The following is a 20,898-nucleotide window of genomic DNA, read 5'->3' on the forward strand; positions in this document are numbered from 1 at the left end:
ATGGTGATATACACAGTGATAGATGTTAAGGACTAACGTTTATAATAAATACATCTGTATTGATTTAAGATCTTTTCATCAATCATACGTATTGGGATCATTTGTATTAATGTGGACCGGAGGGAGAGGGGGACGAGCAGAAGTTTCACTTTCCTTTTTATTTCAATTCCAGCTTTGGTCCTGAAGAATCTGTTTCTCTGTTGTCCACGTTCATAAAGCAACAGCGTCAGAGCACAGAGTCTCTAGATGAGTTTACAGGAGTCCCTCGTTCTTATTGAACATCCATGTTGTAGTCCGCTGTATAGAGAACTGTAGTTTCCATAGTTTCCCCACAGCAGCAGACGCACATTCAGGACGTCCGCTGGCGCATCAGAAACACGTGGGATAGTGAAAGTGCAGTCGATTCTCTAAAGTACCGCAGTCTCTTCTCCTAAGTCCTTTTGAACCTGTAGCTGCTCCCTCCACACTCACAACAACTTCATACAGACATAAATAAAGCAGCTGTATTCGCCATACAGGAAACACACATTTAAAACGGTTTTGCCTTCCGTTTTTGTGTACACAAGCATTCATCAATGGTTTGGAAAGTGGCGCTGTACCTTAATAATATAAAAGATTGTATTTGCGTGAATTTCCTGTTCGGAAAGTGGCGCTGTACTGAGAGTGGAGGTGTCCTGACATTAGCGCCTGCAGGCAGGCTCCATCATGTTTTTACCCCTCACTGTTTATTCATCATTCAATTCATTCTATATTTTATTCTGTAGATTGTGAACATTACTTTTCACTTCACTGCTTGTTGCTCCTGGTTAGAAGCTAAACTGCATTTCGTTGTCTCATGTAATATGTGCAATATCAATAAAGTAGAATCTAATCTTGAGCAGGAACAAATGTATTTACTTCGTACATATCTGACATTAACGATTAAACACATGTGCATTCTTTATAAATGCAAACTGGTCAAGACCACTGACGGAAGTAGTTTTGCAAAGTAATAAGTGGTTCTGTCTTTTACATGTAGGATTCAACCCCCCTTGTATTGATTTGTTTTAATGAATGAGTCATTCATTTGTAGTGATATCATAATGGTGGGATTTCTATTGCATCCACTTCATTCAATTCAAAACCTTTATTTATCCAGGTAAAATCCCATTGAGATCAATGATCTCTTTTCCAAGGGAGACCTCCCGCTGCTTTGGAGCCGCAGCTCGTCTCCAACAACGTTCACTCCTGAGACGTCAGAGCGACCCGACAGGCTGTGGGAAATAGCGTGACGTCATCACTGCGGGACGCCGTGCTGCGCAGGTTAGAGACTCGAAGGTGAAATAAATGAATGAAATGAAATATAAAGATACATCTATTTGATAACAGGAGCTCATCAGGGACCGGATATCCGGGAGGGCTGGAGGAAGGTAGGGGCTATTAACTGTGGAGAATGCGTGCTAACAAAATAACATGCTAACATGCTAACATAACAAACTGCTCAGAAACTCAAAGCAGACACACGCACACACACACACACACACACACACACACACACACACACACACACACACACACACACACGCACAGCAGACAGACTTCATCCCATTGTACATTAGGTTAAGTTAATTTCTTTTCTATCATAGCAGCATCAATATCAGAAAACTACAATAGAGATAGGAAGTTTGTGCAAATATACGGAGGATAAAATATAAGAGTAAATAAAAGTGTATAATAAATGCTGTGTTAAAATGCAGGAATTGTGTTGCCTTTAATAAAAATAACTGATCCCTCTTGTCTGCTTTAGGAAGTCAGCATGCGAACTGTAGGGGGGGCGCTGAGGTCCAGCGTCCTGAGGCGGGTCGGTTCTGCTGCTCCCAGACCTGAACCTCCACTGGGTCTCAGACCTGAACCTCCACCGGGTCCTGAACCTCCGGCAGCCGGACCCCCTGCTGTCTGCTGTTTGATGTCAACCATCAGGACTCTGTCTGGAATGAGGACTCTGTCAGGAAGGAGGACTCTGTCAGGACTTGGGACTCTGTCAGGAATGAGGACTCTGTCAGGACTTGGGACTCTGTCAGGACTCGGGACTCTGTCAGGGGTCCGGAGGCTCTCTGGTGGCCCTGATGGTGTCCCTGGCGGTGTAGGGGTCTCTGAAGGGGTCCCTGATGCTGTGGGGGTCCCTCCCGGGTGGTACAGCTCCCTCTCGGACTCAGCTCCGGTCCACCTGGTGGAACACTTCCTGCTGACGGTCCAGCAGGTGGGGGGGCTGCCCTGGTGGCTGAGCATCGTCGTGGCAACGCTGTCGGTCCGGACCGCCGTCACTCTGCCGCTCGCAGCCTATCAGACGGTGGTGCTGGCCCGGGTGAGTGACAGCGGGCCGGGACTACAGAGGGGGTTCTGTTAGCGGTTAGTACATAGAGTTAGTGAATAGAGTTAGTAGTGGTAACTCTGGGTGGTGTGTCGTGGTAACCGTGGTAACTCTGGGTGGTGTGTCGTGGTAACCGTGGTAACTCTGGGTGGTGTGTCGTGGTAACCGTGGTAACTCTGGGTGGTGTGTCGTGGTAACCATGGTAACTCTGGGTGGTGTGTTGTGGTAACCGTGGTAACTCTGGGTGGCAGAGGTGGGAGTAAGTCCTACATGTGCAAGTCATGAGCAAGTCTCAAGTCTTGACCTACAAATATCAAGCAAGTCCCAAGTCACTGTGGTGAGAGTCAAGCAAGTCAAGTCATTGCTCAGGTCAAGCAAGTCATACGACATTCTGATGAAAAAGCCCAGTTTCCGCATTTCAATCAGTTCAAAGACAGTGGTTATGAAAATGGATTCAACCCACACTATGACCTTCAGTACATACACAGTTCATCATTTGAAATCTAATTTAGACCGATGACGATCATATTAGATTCATATTAACCCTAGAACTGCAGACTGATAGAGCGAGGACTCAGAAAGTCTGTTCAAAAAGGCAGAATTCCAGGTGAGAAAATCATATATTTTCAATTACACATATTTAATTTAAATGTCTGTTAACACGAGAACCGCCAACAGCGTCAGCGCCTACAGAGATATCATTTAAATCATTTCATCTGTTCCTCTTCATCATTTCCTTATAAACTAAGTAGATTTAAAACTCACTTAATTGGGTTCATTTAGAAATGCAGGGGTAGACATTAAGGGTAAAATGCCACTGGCCCTCTGGGCCGGTGGAATTGTATTATCACTGGCCCCACCATTGTAACCACTGGCCCGGAGCATTCGTCCAAAACATCGACTAATAATGAGGAAAATTAACACATTTGTTGCAATAGTAATTTATGCACTAACTACATTACTACTTGTACTACAACATTTGAATCATCAGTTCTTCCTCATTTCCCTCAATTGTTCATATTTGGTTTATTAAAATAATGATATTGTGGTCGTTGTTAAAACACGCTATTATTATGAGTATTATTATTTGTATAATGCGCTTTCTGCCTTCCTGTCATCAGGAGTTAGAAATGTAATGGCTATAGATTAGATTAGATTCTTCATTATCCTAAACTGCTGGGACATTTCCCTAAAGCCAATACCTTTATATTTTCTACTCTTCACTTACTTGTCAGCATAGGTCGGCATTGATGCACAGAGCCGACAGAAGACCTTGTTTATATTGGCATCATATTGAGAGGTGCAGTGACGCATCCTAAAACCAGGAAGTAAGCTGCTGGTTCCCTCCACAGAAAGCAATGGGATTTCTCCACAGGGTTTTGGAAAATAGCTGGAAATAAGGTCTGTGGAAAACAAACCTGTTTGATAAATGCACGTTTTGTTCAGCCGGATAATCTCCACATGTCTACCCTACTTTTATAATGTTCTAATCATAAATCTAATCGATAGATTATAAAGGGTTTTAGGACGCGTCCCTGCACCACTAGAAGCCAACTCCATCGATCAAGCTGAAACTTCCTCTCCCTCTTCTTCTCCTCTCCCCGTCACTCTCCTTTAACTCCTCCGGTGACTTTCTTTTATTTGAAGATTGTTTTTTGCCCGGCGCTTGGCCGGTTACCGCTGGTATTAAAAACATTTTGGCGAATGGTTAGGTGGCGCGATAGTCTGTAGTGAAGGAGCGCGCTCACGGGAGCTTGCTCGCGCTGCGCTCCGCAGCAAACAGCTGTTTGCTTTTCACCCAACAACGACAACCGACTCACGAAACGCTTTGTTGTAGCGTTGATAAACGAAACAATTTAACAAAATTGCTTGTCAAAATACCAATACCACAGGACAATATATTTGTTTTAAAGCAATATTTTTAGTGGCCCGAGCGGGCAAGTGGAAAGTACGTTATGCTGGCCCGGGGTGTCTAAATAGTGCTTCCGGGCCAGCGGGCCATTTATAATGTCGAGCCCTGAAATGGCTTCAGTTTATCATCAGAACAGATCAAAAAGTTCAGATTCATTTTACAATAAATCAAGGAATGATGCACTTCTACAAACAAAAACAACATCATTAGAACATTTAAACAAACTACTAAAAGTAGATGAACTACATTATTCAACAGTTTACAGAAACTTCTGATTCTCTCTCTCTCTCTCCCTCTGGGTGGTGTGTCGTGGTAACCGTGGTAACTCTGGGTGGTGTGTCGTGGTAACCGTGGTAACTCTGGGTGGTGTGTCGTGGTAACCGTGGTAACTCTGGGTGGTGTATCAAATCAAATCAAGTTTTATTTATATAGCACATTTATAAAGGATTTTTGGTGGAGCCAAAGTGCTGAACATAAAATAAAAATAGCCTACAGTAGAGACACTTTACAGCAAATACAACAACAGATTGTTCAGAGTATCAGTATGAGAAAAACTACACCCTCTGTCCTTAGACCCTCTGTCCTCAGACCCTCTGTCCTCAGACCCTCTATCCTCAGACCCTCTGTCCTTAGACCCTCTGTCCTCAGACCCTCAGTCCTCAGACCCTCTGTCCTTAGACCCTCTGTCCTTAGACCCTCTGTCCTCAGACCCTTAGACCCTCTGTCCTCAGACCCTCTGTCCTTAGACCCTCTGTCCTCAGACCCTCTGTCCTTAGACCCTCTGGCCTTAGACCCTCACATCGTACAAGGAAAAACTTCCGGAGAAAACCCACAGTTTAAAGGGAACATGGGAGAAAGCTCAGGGAGAGCAACAGAGGAGGGATCCATCTCCCAGGACGGACAGACGTGCAATAGATGCCGTGTGTAAATCCAAGAGATAATACATTTTACAGCATATAGACCGAATGTTAGGAAATGCATGTGTCTGTAATAAGAAGATGAATCCACGAGGATATCAGCTACAATCCTGTGGAAGCCATCAGGGAAACAGCATGACGAGACCCAAGGCAGGACCGCAGAGACAGGTTCAGCCACGACCCGAAGTCCACGACTTAATCCAGAACTCAGGATAGAGGATCCAAGACACAGGACTACAGCAAGAGGATCAGCCTCGACTCCGGATCCCGGCGTAGATATAGATACAAAACAAGAAGAAAGATTTGGCTGGGTTAATCGGAACAAGAGAATACACAGACACAGACAGCGAGGGAAAAGGTCATTGGATAAAAGTTATTCTTGATAACCCTCTAGAAAGATCTCATGAACTTCCCCACTCAATCTATCAAGACCCGAGCAGTTCTATTAGATATAAGAAACAGAGAGAGGGAGCACAACAACCTATCTCTTCGTCAGATGCACTCCCCCGCTTATCTAAGCGACTCTGTACCTCGTTACCCTCTACAAGGCCATAGACCAGCAGAGGGCACCGTTACCCCCTACAAGGCCATAGACCAGCAGAGGGGACGTTACCCCCTACAAGGCCATAGACCAGCAGAGGGGACTGTTACCCTCTACAAGGCCATAGACCAGCAGAGGGACCGTTACCCTCTACAAGGCCATAGACCAGCAGAGGGGACCGTTACCCTCTACAAGGCCATAGACCAGCAGAGGGGACCGTTACCCTCTACAAGGCCATACACCAGCAGAGGGGACCGTTACCCTCTACAAGGCCATACACCAGCAGAGGGAACCGTTACCCTCTACAAGGCCATAGACCAGCAGAGGGGAAATGGGGGGTGGGTAAGGGTAAGGGTCTAAAGGGAAAAAAGATGAAATATAAGGTACTATATTTTAAGTAATCCTATCTACTATTCCTATATTCGAATAATGTATAAACTATTTTAAAAATACTTTATGAAATCCTATGTTATGTTATAAATATTAAAATAAAGAATTAAATGAATAAATAAATAAATAAATGAATAAATACATAATTAAACAAAAGCCAGAGAGAAAAAGTGAGTTTTAAGTGTTGATTTAAAAAACGTTAGTCGTGGTAACCGTGGTAACTCTGGGTGGTGTATCATGGTAACCGTGGTAACTCTGCAGGTGGAGGCGCTGCAGGTGGAGATCTCAGAGCTGGCTAAGAGGCTTCGATACGAAGTGTCGGTCCGAGCGAGAGAGAGGAGTTGGACTGAGAAACAGAGCAGGTAAATAACTTAATCAACCTTCAGATTTATTTATCTCGTCGAGAGTCAAAGCAACAAAGTTCTGGTTCAAAGACTCTGGAGCAGAGACTTGATCACACACAATCAAACAGATCAACTGAGCCGGTTCTGTTTCAGATTCCAGTTCAAGAAGAACCTGCGGAGGATAGTTTCTCAGCTTTATGTCAGAGAGAACTGTCACCCCTTCAAAGCCAGCCTGCTGATCTGGGTTCAGCTGCCCCTGTGGATCAGCCTCTCTCTGGCCCTCCGGAACCTCACCCTGGATCAGTCAGGTAAACCAGATCCTGATCAGTCACGTAAACCAGATCCTGATCAGCCAGGTAAACCAGATCCTGATCAGTCAGGTAAACTAGATCCTGATCAGCCAGGTAAACCAGATCCTGATCAGTCAGGTAAACCAGATCCTGATCAGTCAGGTAAACCAGATCCTGATCAGTCAGGTAAACCAGATCCTAATCAGCCAGGTAAACCAGATCCTGATCAGTCAGGTAAACCAGATCCTGATCAGTCAGGTAAACTAGATCCTGATCAGTCAGGTAAACCAGATCCCGATCAGTCAGGTAAACCAGATCCTGATCAGCCAGGTAAACCAGATCCTGATCAGTCAGGTAAACCAGATCCTGATCAGTCAGGTAAACCAGATCCTGATCCGTCAGGTAAACCAGATCCAGAGAAGTAGGAACATTTTCTCAGACACCCTGAGCCTTTCTTCCTGTGACAGTAGTTGTGTCTCTGCAGCTCTGCATGCTGACCTGGCAGCAGGGGGCGCTCTCTGGTTTCCTGATCTCACTGTACCGGACTCTACCTGGATCCTGCCGCTCGGCCTCGGACTCACCAACCTGATCATCGTAGAGGTAACTTCTTCTTCAGGTGATTCTAACCTGGCCCTCCTCTCTTCTTCAGGTGTTTCTGACTCTCCTCTCTTCTCTCTATATCGAGGGGGGGGTCGCGAGATGATTTAAAAATTAAAAATTAAAAAATGATTTATTTTTTATTATTATTATCCAGTGTTTCCCACATAATTTGATTCTACTTGTAGGGGCACCGCACCCCCTCATGCAAATGAGCCATACTCTCATTAAATATTACTACTTGAGCAGGTCACCCTTGAAAAAGAGATCAATGATCTCAATGGGATTCACCTGCATAAATAAAGGTTTGAAATGAAATGAAATACATTTTAATATTTTCAGGAACACAATTACATTACAAAATGTAGTCATATTAGTATCTAAGGCTTTTACAGAAGGGATATTGGATATCTCTTTTTATCACTCCATAAATCAGAAAATACTGTCAACAGCCCTAAAATATCCATCTTCGCCATGTTTTTAGGTACAATGTTGTATAATTCAGGCTGTGAATGATCTATGAACAAACCCTTCTGTAAAAGCCTTCATAATATTGATGGGAATATAACTGGAAGGTTTGGTGTATGTACGTGCTACTGAAGTTGAAATTTCGAATTCATAGAGTAGGAGAAAAAACTAATCTTGAGAAAACGACCTTTAAAGATTGCAGTGAGGCGCTAGCTAAACCCTCTGTTCTTTGGATGACAGCTTGCGCATCGACGCACTCCGTGAAGGTATTTCATGTTCGGGGTAATTGTGTTTTGTATAACCTTGCTTCGTGCAAGTGACAATTGTTGTCGTCTTCTCTGTGAACGTTTTTTTCGCCTTTCTTTTGCCATTTTGAGATTTCAATTTCTAGCGGAAAGCTAACCAGGAAGTGTTTTAGCACACCACGTGACGCATCTGAACGAATCACGTTGTCAGAAATTGACACCAGCCAATGAGATTTCGTTTCTTGGTTTAAGACCCTTTTGTGCTTTCACGATTGGTTGCTGATACAAAGGAAATGACCATATTTGGATCCGATGAGATTGTGCAGGAGAGACGGAGCTTTCCAGCGATACCTCTGTTGACATGGTGCACACAGCGGTCGCGGTACTTTATGTTACGTTAGAATGCTAACTTTTGGTGAATTTAGGAGAAATCTACAGACGCAAATAGACAAACTATAGTAACATAAACACTTAAATGTGTATTTTGTACGTTTTCCTTCCAAAAGCCTGAAAGAAAACATGTTATAGAATCAAAATAGCACAACATCTCAAAATGTACCAGTGCATGAAAAACAATGTTTTTGCCTGCCGTGTCTCGCCTTAATGAGTGAGACACGCCGCAGTTGAGGATCTGTGGGGTTTGTATGTCGATGTAAGGGAAACACTGTTATTTAGTGGGAACGCTGACACATCATTCCACTATCTGTTCTTCTACGGACAAAAGTCTTTATTATTCTGCCTGTTATGTTGGCCCTCTTCTCCTCCCGCATTGAACATCGCAGAAACTCTGTTCAAACATCAAAACGTTCAGCTCGGTCGGGAAGCGATGGCTTTTACTTTTCTCATTCATAACTTTCATAATTCCAGAGATACATCCCATAATACATCACATGTTTAAGATGGAAGTCAATGGAGAAACTCTTCAGACTTCAACAAATCTTCATGCGACTTCAACTGCTAACTGTTCATTCATGCTTTCACTCAGAAACCTCATTCCAACTTTCAAATGTTACAAATCTTTCTGACATTATTCGTGTAAAACTACTTTTAAATCTGATTCTTACTTTTAGAGATTTTAACATTTGTTCAGACCTTGTTTTAGAGGTTTTCTTCACATTTTAACATTAACTAGAGTGCGTGATGTCACAGCTAGAGGGTAGAACATCTTGAGATTTGCCTTCATATCTTTTTTTAAAACTGCCATAATTCCCAAACCCTACATTCCTGAGACATAATTTATCATGACAAACGTAGGAAAACATCTCGTAGCTTGAAAAATGACAAATAATTAAGCAAAAATAATTCAACAAAATGCCTCTTGAGGGCATGAAGTGACAAAAACGTTCAACATCCAATCCATTGAAGCCCATTGTAATTTCAGGCAGATATTTCCTCACGGCAGCAGCCGCACACCTTTAGTTAAACTGCCAAAAAGGCCACATTATTAACCCGAAACTACACAACAATTACACTTCAGATACTCAACTTCCTTGACATGCTTCACGTTTTGAAATGTCACAGATATCTGTTACGGTTCTTCCACAAAGCGTTCACATGTAAGAGGTTCATCTCTCATTCAGAACAATGGAAACCTGTGATCTCTACAGAGCTCGTTAGTTCAACTAGAAACACCTGTGTAATGGAACACGTGATGTCATCGCTCCAGCTGACATGCTCAGAGCAGCAGACTCTCTCTCACACACACACACACACACACACACACACACACACACACACACACACACACACACACACACAGTGTGCCAACAGTCCAGCCGTGAAGACATCTCATACACACACACACACACACACACACACACACACACACACACACACACACACACACACACACACACACACACACACACACACACACACACACACAGTGTGCCAACAGTCCAGCCGTGAAGACATCTCATACACACACACACACACACACACACACACACACACACACACAGTGTGCCAACAGTCCAGCTGTGAAGACATCTCATACACACACACACACACACACACACACACACACACACACACACACACACACACACAGTGTGCCAACAGTCCAGCTGTGAAGACATCTCATACACACACACACACACACACACACACACACACAGTGTGCTAACAGTCCAGCCGTGAATACATCTCACACACACACACACACACACACACACACACACACACACACACACACACACACACAGTGTGCTAACAGTCCAGCTGTGAAGACCTCTACGGGACAGTTTGGAGAGTTCTTCAAATGCCGTTGCCATGGCAACACAAGGCTCGCCATGAAACACGGCTTTCTCATAGCTTCAGTGAAAATGCTCCAAACAGCCCAGAACTTCACAGGTTTGGTAACGATGCAGCCATCAACGCATCTAAGCGTATTATGGGGTGTCATCAAATGCCGTTGCCATGGCGACAGACCACTTGCCATGAAACACGATGTCGCTGTAATCCAATGGAAACGGTCCAATCGTCCCCCAATCTTCACTTGTATATCACCGGTCCATGCCTCAACAGCTCTATGCCAAATCTGAAATCTCACCATATGCCGTTTCCATAAAACATCGCCATAAAACACGATGTCGCTATAACTCCTATGAAAATGTTCAAAAATGTTCACTTTCTTCTTACACAGTACATTTCAGCATAGCAGTTTAGCATCAGATGTTCAGCATGAAGCAGTCCCACTAGCAATTTCTTCAGGAATTGCATTCTCTAGTTTGTATTACTATTATTCATAATAACGTGTGCATAGACCTTTTTCAGGGGCGGACTGGCCATCTGTAGAATGTCCCCCCCCCCCCCCCCCGTTGACAATTCATGTGGTGGGGGGTTGCCAGTCTCTGGCACAGTTATTTTGGGGGTTGCGGGCTGAAAAGTTTGGGAACCCCTGATCTAGAGCAGTGGTTCTCAACTGGTCAGTTCTCGGGACCCACTTTTTCTTTTGTCAATAAATCGCGAAAAAAGTTTGCTGTAATATATACGGTTTTCAGCATACATTATTAATCAAAGTGAAGTACAGTGCATATATCCCTTGTATCCCTTCACAGAACTAAAGTATTCTTTTAAATAAGGTTTAATGAGATGATGGAATCGTTTAAAAAATAATAATAATTCCACCAGTGTGGTACGGTGTCCCGATAATTGAAAGGTACCGCGATACCCTGCCGTTAAAAACGTTACGATTCCTCCGTTTCATTAGTATCGGTACTTTAAGAATGACGGGGAAAAGTACTCCGGTGAGAAAGCGCTGTTTTAATAAGAGCCGTGTGTGTTCAGCGCTCTGCTTCCACTCCCTGCAGCCGTGCCTGCAGTCCCTCCCCTCTCAAGCACGCTCTAAGTCCCTCCCCTCTTAAGCACGCTCTAAGTCCCTCCCCTCTCAAGCGCGCTCTAAGTCCCTCCCCTCTCAAGCACGCTCTAAGTCCCTCCCCTCTCAAGCACGCTCTAAGTCCCTCCCCTCTCAAGCACGCTCTAAGTCCCTTCCCTCTCTCGTGCAAGCTCTAAGTCCCTCCCCTCTCTTGTGCACGCTCTAAGTCCCTCCCCTCTCAAGCACGCTCTAAGTCCCTCCCCTCTCAAGCACGCTCTAAGTCCCTCCCCTCTTGTGCACGCTCTAAGTCCCTCCCCTCTCAAGCACGCTCTAGTGCCTCCCCTCTCTCGTGCACGTGCTAGCTGCCAGAATATGTGAGAAAACGAGAAGCTGCAAGTGGGAGTGCAACTGCTGCTGCGCCTCGGCTTGTTGACACAAAAGACGCCAGAAGCGAAATGTGGAAGTATTTGAGCTAGGGCTGGGCGATTTTTTCGGTTTTAACGATTAATTTGCATTTTTACTTTCCTATGGTTTGTGAAATGGCTGAACCGAAAAATCGCGATTTAAAAACATTTCTAGACTCCGCAGATTTGTTTTGCTTTAAGGGACTCCGTAGTAGCTTACTCTCTCACTTTCCAGAACGCGCACAAAACTCAGCCACATTGCCTGTGACTACCCGATCTGCAGCTCTGTGTACACATATATCACTTAAATTATTCAATACATCCTTTGTACTGAAGTATTCAAGAGTAAATAAAGTAAATAGAGTTTAATATAAATGATTTGCTGTGGCCAATTGTTTTCATTGCATTTACAGACCCGTGTAAATCTCTGATACCACCCAATGAATGCATTGACTTGCTTGTAGAACCACGCTACACAAAACAGATAGCAACACCTATACAAACTATTTAAAAAAAAAAAGGGGGCTACTGTATCGACCTATATAAAGTATATACATTTTTTTTTCTTTTCAAAATACCAAAAATATCTTGCATTTTAGCCATGCCTCATTTCGCTCCATTTGCTTTTTCCAGCGCTGTTTTTGCAGGGGGCTGATTCTGTGAGCTGCAGCTGACCACACCCCCCTGCAGGAGAGGGGAGCGTGCTCTGAGATCAGCTGCTGGGCGGTCTGTAGAGGGGGAGGAAAAGAGATCTCCGTCCTCCGTGTTTTATTCTTATAGAAGTAAGAAGAGAAGTAATGGGGCAGAAACCCTCCTTTTTACGCAGCGGTCCAGACATAGACATCAAACGGCGACACATATTCAGTTGGCAGTTACTTTGGCATTAGGGCAGGGATATCTAGATACTTTCCAAGGTCTGACATCATGAAGTGTGCTACTTTTAAAGCAAGCAACGATGTTTTCAAATCTGTAATCAAAAAGCTCCTCAAAAACACTATCGAAGCAGTTCCTGCCGTTGCTACGTTAGTTCAAACAGTAACAACGGACTACTTTTCTTAGCGGATGCTTGTCAATTTAAATCAATACATAAAACTATTTTTTAAGTCAATAAAATAATTTTCTAAATCCATAAAAGCATTTCAATTACTATTGGGAGTCATGTCGTTACTTTGTTGAGAATGTGGCCATGTGTAATAAGCGGGATGATGTGCACATTGCATAATGTGCCTTCATGCCGATCTAGATCCCTCTGCAAAAAAAAACAAAAAACGGCTCGTTCGCGGGCGAGAGCCGGCTCCCGTCGTTCACTTAAAAGAGCCAGCTCTTGAGCCGGCTCGTTCGCGACCCACACATCACTACTGACAGTGTCGTCTACCTCCCAGTCAGATCAGGACAAAATTGAAGCTGAGCTGTCAGAAAAAAACCCCCAGAAAAAACCAGAAAAAAAATCGAGGTTTAAATCGAAAATTGTCCATTAGTTAGAAAAAAAATCGCGATTTTATTTTTAGGCCAAATCGCCCAGCCCTAATTTGAGCTATATCTCTGACAGTGAGGGCAAGCCTACGGACACCACGATGTCTGTCAGACATGTTTCAGATCCCTGCAAACCAAGGGAGCCAACACATCAGACTTGGCTAAGCACCTCGCCGACCGGCATCCAGAGCTGTTTAAAGAATTTAAAGACAGACAGGTTAGCGAATGTGATAGATAACATAATTACATCATGCTCAAGCCCTCAAATCTAAGTCAAACCAGTGTAATTTATTTTGTGACAAACGAACGTTTTCGTAGTTTGACGAGGCAATTAATGGCAATGATAACTGTCTAATATGGCTATCTTTTTGCTAACTTACCAATGTGGCTAACATCTGCAATGTACATTTGGTCAATAATTATTTATATTACTGTACTATTACATGTTAATAAAATATAAAGTTAACTAAACTCAAGTATAAAGAAGATACCATGTTGTAAGAAAACGCTTAACAGAAACTACAATTTTATTGATCATGAAAATAATAAAAGAAAAGTATCGAAAAAAAATCGCAATTCTTGACATGGTATCGGTATCGAAACCAAAATGTTGGTATCGTGACAACAGTACTCACACATCTGCGACCCACCAGTTGAGAACCACTGATCTAGAGAATCAGCTCTTTTCATGGCTGCCACTGAGGGACTTCCGGGTCATTTCACTCCGTTAGGAAGGTTCCTAAGCCAGGTGTAGTGGAGAGTTAGAGATAACTCAGTGTTGGCACTAGTTTTGTGTCTATCACCAGGTGTGTCGGCCAGAACACCACTTAAAGCCAAAGGTCCAGAATACAGGAAATGAGGAGCTAAGATGAGGCTTGACTTCTTTATTTATTTAGGCAGACATACAGATATTTGTCTGTGTGTGGTTTTTCCTACAAGGGAAATAAACAAAATACAATCAATATAAGATAACTTATGCATACATAAATAATATACATAATAATGCCAAACCCTATATAAATAATAATCTAGACAAGCTATAAAACAACATGTCTCCCTTCTCTTATAATCATAAACACATTAACATATAATGTCAAACACTCTTTACCAGGCAACACAGAGATTCAAAGTTAAGCTACCGCTAATGAATAACGTTCCACTTCCGGTTGGTGGAAAGCGGCAGCCGGTGCTCTTATTGTGAAACGCTACAGACATGCTACTTCCGGTAGCCGAGTAACGGAGCAACTGTAAACACATAATATCTCACCTTTAACGCCACATAAACATTTATCCACATAAACTACATCCTATTACATTAATAATAGATCTGACTGCCACTCAGCACGGTGTATATACCCCTAACTTTGAGACAGGTGTGCCGACTCACTTGACGAGTGACTTAATGAGCAGCCATAATAAACATGCACGCAGCATGCACCGATCACATGAGCACGGAGACCCTGCATGAAGCCACATCGGCACAGAAGTTATCACAATAATAATAAAGTGTAGAACAACAAACACTCACGTTCATTTACGCACACAATACGAAGCTTAAGACGGCATAACTTTCCTGCAACTACTGACGCACATTACCCTCTGCTGTGTGACGTCACCCAAAACACGTGGGTTAGCCCCTCCCCACTATGAAGGCACAACTTAACAGGTATCAACTCTATATAATAACATTATATATACATAATATATATATATAACTATAACTTTGGGGCCTTTTCTACAGCCGCCCCCAAATGTATATAATACATTTGCTCATCAATAAAAGGCAACAAAGTCCTAAGGCTTGGATGTGATGGCAGGAGTAGAACTGTCCTCATCTTCTCCAGATGGAAGTGCAGGGAGGACCACCAGTCTGGCAACTGGCCGGGCAACTCTGTCCTTGATCTTCACGTCGGCAGACCTTATATGTCCGTCGCTGCTTGGATGCGTCTTGACAACTGTCCCTATGGGCCATAGCGCTCTTGGAAGATGCGGATCAGCGATCATCACCACGGCGTCCTCTTTGATGTCAGCAGGTGTAGCGTGCCACTTCTGACGAGCTTGAAGACTTGGCAAGTAGAGCCTCATGAATCGAGCCCAGAAGTGGTCAGCCAGAACTTGGGAGTGTTTCCAACGGCGGCGACTTATGAGCTCGCTCTCCGGATAGACTACCTGGGGTAGTGAACCATTTGGCCGCCCCATCAGAAGAACATTAGGAGTCACTGGATCTGGGTCGCTGGCATCTGAAGACACATAACCCAAGGGCTTACTGTTGAGGATCAGAAGCTTAGTCATCCAATGACCTAGGTCTAGGATGATAGGGTGGAGAGCTGTCAGTTCCAGGTCTTCTGCCCGACGTAGTCTTCCTCCAACATGGATGAGTTCTCCACTCTCATCTAACTCCGGAGACAGAGTGAGGAGTCGACTGCTTCGAAGAACTGGCTTACCAGCTTTCAGTAGGCTGCACTCCTTTGGGAAGCTATCCCTCTGAACCCTCTGGAGGATCAACCGCTGAGCTTGACGGAAGTCTTCAGCAGTAGGGGGGTCGTTGGATTTGGCCGCCCCATGCAGCTCCAGCACTGTCACCTCCAGCAACTCCTTTCAGGAGTTGGGATGACTGGGGTCTGCAATAGGCTGACTTGATGCTACTGCGGTGACTCCACAGAAAGTGGACTTGCGCAGCTCTGAGGCATCTTCTGTTTGGTGAACGGCTGGATCCTCTGGCCACGAGTCTGGACCCAGCAGGAGAAAGGGGGGTCCCTGGCTCCATCTATTGGTCTCTATGAGCTCCTTCAGCTTCTTACCACGTGTCACGTCATCTGCTGAGTTCCTTGCGGAATCAACGTACCTCCAGTCATTCCTGTCAGTCAGCTCTTGTATCTCAGCTACGCGGGCACCAACGAAGACCATGAACCGGCAGGACTCAGACTTCAACCACGTCAACACTGTTGTGGAATCAGACCACAAGATCGTCCGGTTGATGTTGATGGTGAGTTCCCTTGCCAGAACCTGCGACAACGTGCACCAGTGAGTGCAGCACAGAGTTCCAGTCGGGGCATGGAGTGGAAGCGCTTAGAAGCAACTCTGGAGCGGGCCATCAGGAACGACAGGTACACAACACCATGTCGTCAGTAGTTCGAAGGTACGCCACCGAGCCGTAAGCTTCTTCCGAGGCGTCACAGAATATGTGCAGCTCTCTCTGTAGAGCGGAGATGTCCACTTCCTTTGGTAGGTATGGCCTGGGGCAGGTTGACCTGAGGCAGGACTTGTAGTTCTTCCTCCCAGACTTTCCACTGCTGTAGAAGCTCTTGAGGTAGCAGCGGGTCATCCCATCCACGATGTTTATCCCATAGGTGCCTGACGAGTATTTTTGCCCTGGTTGTGTAGGGTAAGATGAACCCTAGGGGGTCGTACTGACTTGCCAGCACTTTGTAGATGTTGCGCATCATGATTTCACCATAATCCACGATACGATGCTTGTAGCCCAGGATATCCTTTTGGAAGAGCCATCTCAGTACTAATGGATTCTGGGACATCTGTCTTGTTCTGAGCCAACCATAGCTCAACACTGGTAGAGCGAGTCTCTTCTGACTGATGACCTCTGGTTGATTGCTGGCCCATTGACGCAGCTCGAAGCCTGCAGATGCTAGGATGGCTCGTAACTTGTCGACCAGGTGCCTCGCCTCAGCAATGGTGGGGACGCTCTGTAGACAGTTGTCTACATAAAAGCACTTCTCGACTGAGCTCCTCACCTCTTCATCTGGCTGACTATGGTCGATGACGTGGCGCTGAAGGGCAAACGTTGCACAGCAGGGGCTACACGTCATTCCAAAAGGTAACACTTGCCACTCGTACACCGCAGAAGGATCTTGACTGCTGTCTCGCCAAACAAATCTGAGCAGGTCTCAATCTTCTGGGAGGAGTCAAACCTGGTGGAACATGCCCTTGATATCTCCACTGATTGCTACTGCAAGCTCTCGGAAGCGTAGCAGGACTCCCAGGAGAGATGCTCCTAAGGTCGGCCCAGGCAACAGATAGTCATTGAGATTTTGCCCTCGATACTGAAATGAGCATTTGAACACCAGCCTGTTCTTGCCATTATGGCTTACCATGTGGTGAGGAATGTACCACGACTCACAACCTTCCTCTACTGGTACTTCAGGGTCACACTTGATGACAGAGCCTGCCTTGATCAGCTTTTCCATCTCCACTTTGTAGGCTTCAGCCTGCATAAGGTTCTTGGCCAATCTCCTTTCTATACTCCGTAGACTGTGCATGACAGCTTCTTTAGTAGCTTGAAGGAGTGGCATGTCTTTCCGGCGTAGCAGCGGGGTGGCATAACGGAATATGTCGTTAACCTGTACTCTGATGGTTTTGGTCTCCAGGATACCGATGGCCTCTTGGTCCTCCCTCGAACGTGTGACTAGTTTATCGCTTCTGAAAGGAAGAGTGTCAACATGCTTCGTCAGCTCACTCACTTGTGGTGATACTGATGTGAAAAGGCACTGCTGTGGTTGTGCCAGATGATAGACAACACTGGCTGGCCTTGCAGCGTCCAGCCTAGTGTGCCTTTTGATGTGATACAGTTTTGATTCCATCATCTCATTAAACCTTTTTAAAGCATACTTTAGTTCTGTGAAGGGATATAAGGGAAATATGCACTGTACTTCACTTTAATTTATAATGTATGCTGAAAAGCGTATATATACTACAGCATCATTTTCTGTTGAATAGATTTGAGTGGTTCAACATTTCGGGTCGCGATTTATTGACAAAGGAAAAAGTGGGTCCCGAGGCCTGACCAGCTGAGAACCACTGTCCTAAGCTAAATTGACTATTCGACCGCAACCCTGGCCCTCCTCTCTTCTTCAGGTGTTTCTAACCTGGCCCTCCTCTCTTCTTCAGGTGTTTCTAACCTGAGCCTCCTCTCTTCTTCAGGTGTTTCTAACCTGGGCCTCCTCTCTTCTTCAGGTGTTTCTAACCTGGGCCTCCTCTCTTCTTCAGGTGTTTCTAACCTGAGCCTCCTCTCTTCTTCAGGTGTTTCTAACCTGGGCCTCCTCTCTTCTTCAGGTGTTTCTAACCTGGCCCTCCTCTCTTCTTCAGGTGTTTCTAACCTGGCCCTCCTCTCTTCTTCAGGTGTTTCTAACCTGAGCCTCCTCTCTTCTTCAGGTGTTTCTAACCTGAGCCTCCTCTCTTCTTCAGGTGTTTCTAACCTGAGCCTCCTCTCTTCTTCGGGTGTTTCTAACCTGGGCCTCCTCTCTTCTTCAGGTGTTTCTAACCTGAGCCTCCTCTCTTCTTCAGGTGTTTCTAACCTGAGCCTCCTCTCTTCTTCAGGTGTTTCTAACCTGAGCCTCCTCTCTTCTTCAGGTGTTTCTAGCCTGAGCCTCCTCTCTTCTTCAGGTGTTTCTAACCTGAGCCTCCTCTCTTCTTCAGGTGTTTTCTTTGCAGAGGGTGAACCCCTCTCGTCTTCAGAGGATTGTAACGAACAGTATCCGAGGGTTCTCCGTGTTGATGGTTCCCATCGCCGCTACAGTTCCCTCTGTGAGTAACAGTTCCCTCTGTGAGTGACAGTTCCCTCTGTGAGTGACAGTTCCCTCTGTGAGTAGCAGTTCCCTCTGAGTGACAGTTCCCTCTGTGAGTGACAGTTCCCTCTGTGAGTGACAGTTCCCTCTGAGTGACAGTTCCCTCTGTGAGTGACAGTTCCCTCTGAGTGACAGTTCAAGTGTTTTTTGTTTCATGTATTCACTGTTTCATGTGTTCATGGGATCACTTGTTCAAGTATTGAGTGCTCCATGTGTTCATGTCCCCCTTCAGGGTCTGGCTCTGTACTGGCTTTCCTCCTCTCTGATTGGTCTGTCCCACAACCTGCTCCTCAGGTCCCGCCTCCTCCACAGACTCCTCCGACTGAAGACTGTCCGTCAGTCTGAGACTCCGTACAGAGACCTGCTGAGCGCCTTCAAGTCAAAATACTGCAGATAAACACACACACACACACACACACACACACACACACACACACACACACACACTTACTTTTTGAGGAGAAGTGTTCTGATGTGTCATTAATTGTCTAATCTGTGTGTTCTTCAATCAAATAAAACTTCCACATTTGGTGTTTCTTTTTTCACGTCTGTAACCAATAAAACAATCAACAGTTAAATCTAATGATATCTAAAGTGTATTAATGTGTTGCTGTGTCTGAGTTTCAGTAAACAGGAAGTGCAGCCACCTCTGAAGCATTTCCTGTTCTGTGTTTACGACCTGAAAGAAGTGAAACAGGTTTTAAATATATAAGATCATTTAATCTAAATATTATTATTTAATTATTATTTATTATTGTCTTTATTATTATATTGTTGTTCCCGCCCTGGGTTCGGTCTGTAAGGAGGAGTCAAGTCTAAAGCCTGCCTCAACCTCACAGAGCCGAACAGAAGCAGAGAGACAGCGACGCGGTAGGTGTGTGTGTGTGTGTGTGTACGTGTTAGACTTTATATATTTTCTAGGGCTGTCAGTCGATTAAAATAGTTAATCGCGATTAATCGCAAATTAATCGCACATTTTTGATCTGTTCTAAATGTACCTTAGAGAAATATTTTTCAAGTTTTTAATACTTTTATCAACATATGAGTGGACAAATATGCTTTATGCTAATGTTTATTATCATTTGAACAATGACAAATATTCTCATGAATATTAAACACAACAACCTCTGAACATTACAAATATTCGCCTCAATTCAACCTGGAACCTCTCATACAATTGTGTGTGTGTGTGTGTGTGTGTGTGTGTGTGTGTGTGTGTGTGTGTGTGTGTGTGTGTGTGTGTGTGTGTGTGTGTGTGTGTGTGTGTGTGTGTGTGTGTGTGTGTGTGTGTGTGTGTGTGTGTGTGTGTGTGTGTGTGTGTGTGTGTGTGTGTGTGTGTGTGTGTGTGTGTGTGTGTGTGTGTGTGTGTGTGTGATCGTTGGAGCTATGTGCAACTCAAGGCATATGCTCGAACCGGAGCTGCCTGGACGCTGCAATCATGTTGCGCACTATCCGTGCTGAGTGTGCTGACTTCTCGTACAATGTCCCACTGTCTGGCTTCCTGCATAAAGTCAAGTGCTCGGCGCAGTTGTGGCGAAATATCGCTCCTCTGTTTTCATTTAAACAGCTCCTTATATCCGTTAGCGCAGCTAGCTAGCACCAGATGCTAACAACAGCACGTAAGGTCTCTCTCTCGCTCGCTCGGGCCACACATACACACACCCTCCCGGTCCTCCCAATAGCCAGTCGGTGCCTGCCGGTGAGCGTGGAAGTGTGGTCTGCCACAAGCGGGCAGCAGGAGCGGGGCTGTCAGCATCAGCTTGTAGATGGTATTTTAAACTCGATGCGCTCTGAAACCACGGGGCGGCCGAGGAAAAAAAATACACATGCGTTAATATAATTAGTGGCGTTAATTTTTTTTGCGTTAACGCGTTATTAACTTGACAGCCCTAATATTTTCATATAGTTTATTAGGGAATCTGCACGTCCACAAGATGAAATGGAAATATACAAAAACAACTAATTTTCTCCCTCTCTCTCTTCTCTTGATCGCCCACTCAGTCTTCTATCGCCCTCTCCTCTTGATCGCCCTCTCTCTCTCCTCTTGATTGCCCTCTCTCTCTTCTCTTGAT

The 20,898-nt window shown here is 44.8% G+C and overlaps 1 protein-coding gene across 4 annotated transcripts; it reads left to right on the forward strand.

The window, feature by feature from the left end:
• Positions 1-1,159: 1,159 nt before the first annotated feature.
• On the forward strand, positions 1,160-19,409 carry LOC117547109 (cytochrome c oxidase assembly protein COX18, mitochondrial). 4 transcript variants are annotated; one of them, XM_034217607.1, is made up of 7 exons: positions 1,160-1,409; positions 1,787-2,344; positions 6,372-6,472; positions 6,608-6,762; positions 7,229-7,360; positions 18,678-18,785; positions 19,059-19,409. In XM_034217607.1, exons 2-7 carry the CDS (start codon positions 1,796-1,798, stop codon positions 19,169-19,171), a joined length of 1,158 nt encoding a protein of 385 aa, XP_034073498.1. In that variant the 5' UTR covers positions 1,160-1,409; positions 1,787-1,795; the 3' UTR covers positions 19,172-19,409. The 4 variants fall into 4 exon arrangements, with proteins under 4 accessions (XP_034073498.1, XP_034073496.1, XP_034073499.1 ...); XM_034217605.1 differs by having other exon boundaries at positions 7,229-7,344; XM_034217606.1 differs by having other exon boundaries at positions 1,177-1,317; positions 7,229-7,344.
• The last annotated feature ends 1,489 nt before the right edge of the window (positions 19,410-20,898 follow it).

The sequence above is a fragment of the Gymnodraco acuticeps genome, unplaced genomic scaffold (genome assembly GCF_902827175.1).
Source record: "Gymnodraco acuticeps unplaced genomic scaffold, fGymAcu1.1, whole genome shotgun sequence".
Classification (NCBI taxonomy): Eukaryota; Metazoa; Chordata; class Actinopteri; order Perciformes; family Bathydraconidae; genus Gymnodraco; species Gymnodraco acuticeps.

Coding starts and splice junctions, on each gene's coding strand:
- LOC117547109 (XM_034217605.1), top strand. CDS start 1,796: ATGCGAACTGTAGGGGGGGCGCTGAGGTCCAGCGTCCTGAGGCGGGTC. Junction 6,473..6,607: donor TGGACTGAGAAACAGAGCAG/GTAAATAACTTA, acceptor GTTCTGTTTCAG/ATTCCAGTTCAAGAAGAACC. Junction 6,763..7,228: donor CCTCACCCTGGATCAGTCAG/GTAAACCAGATC, acceptor GTGTCTCTGCAG/CTCTGCATGCTGACCTGGCA.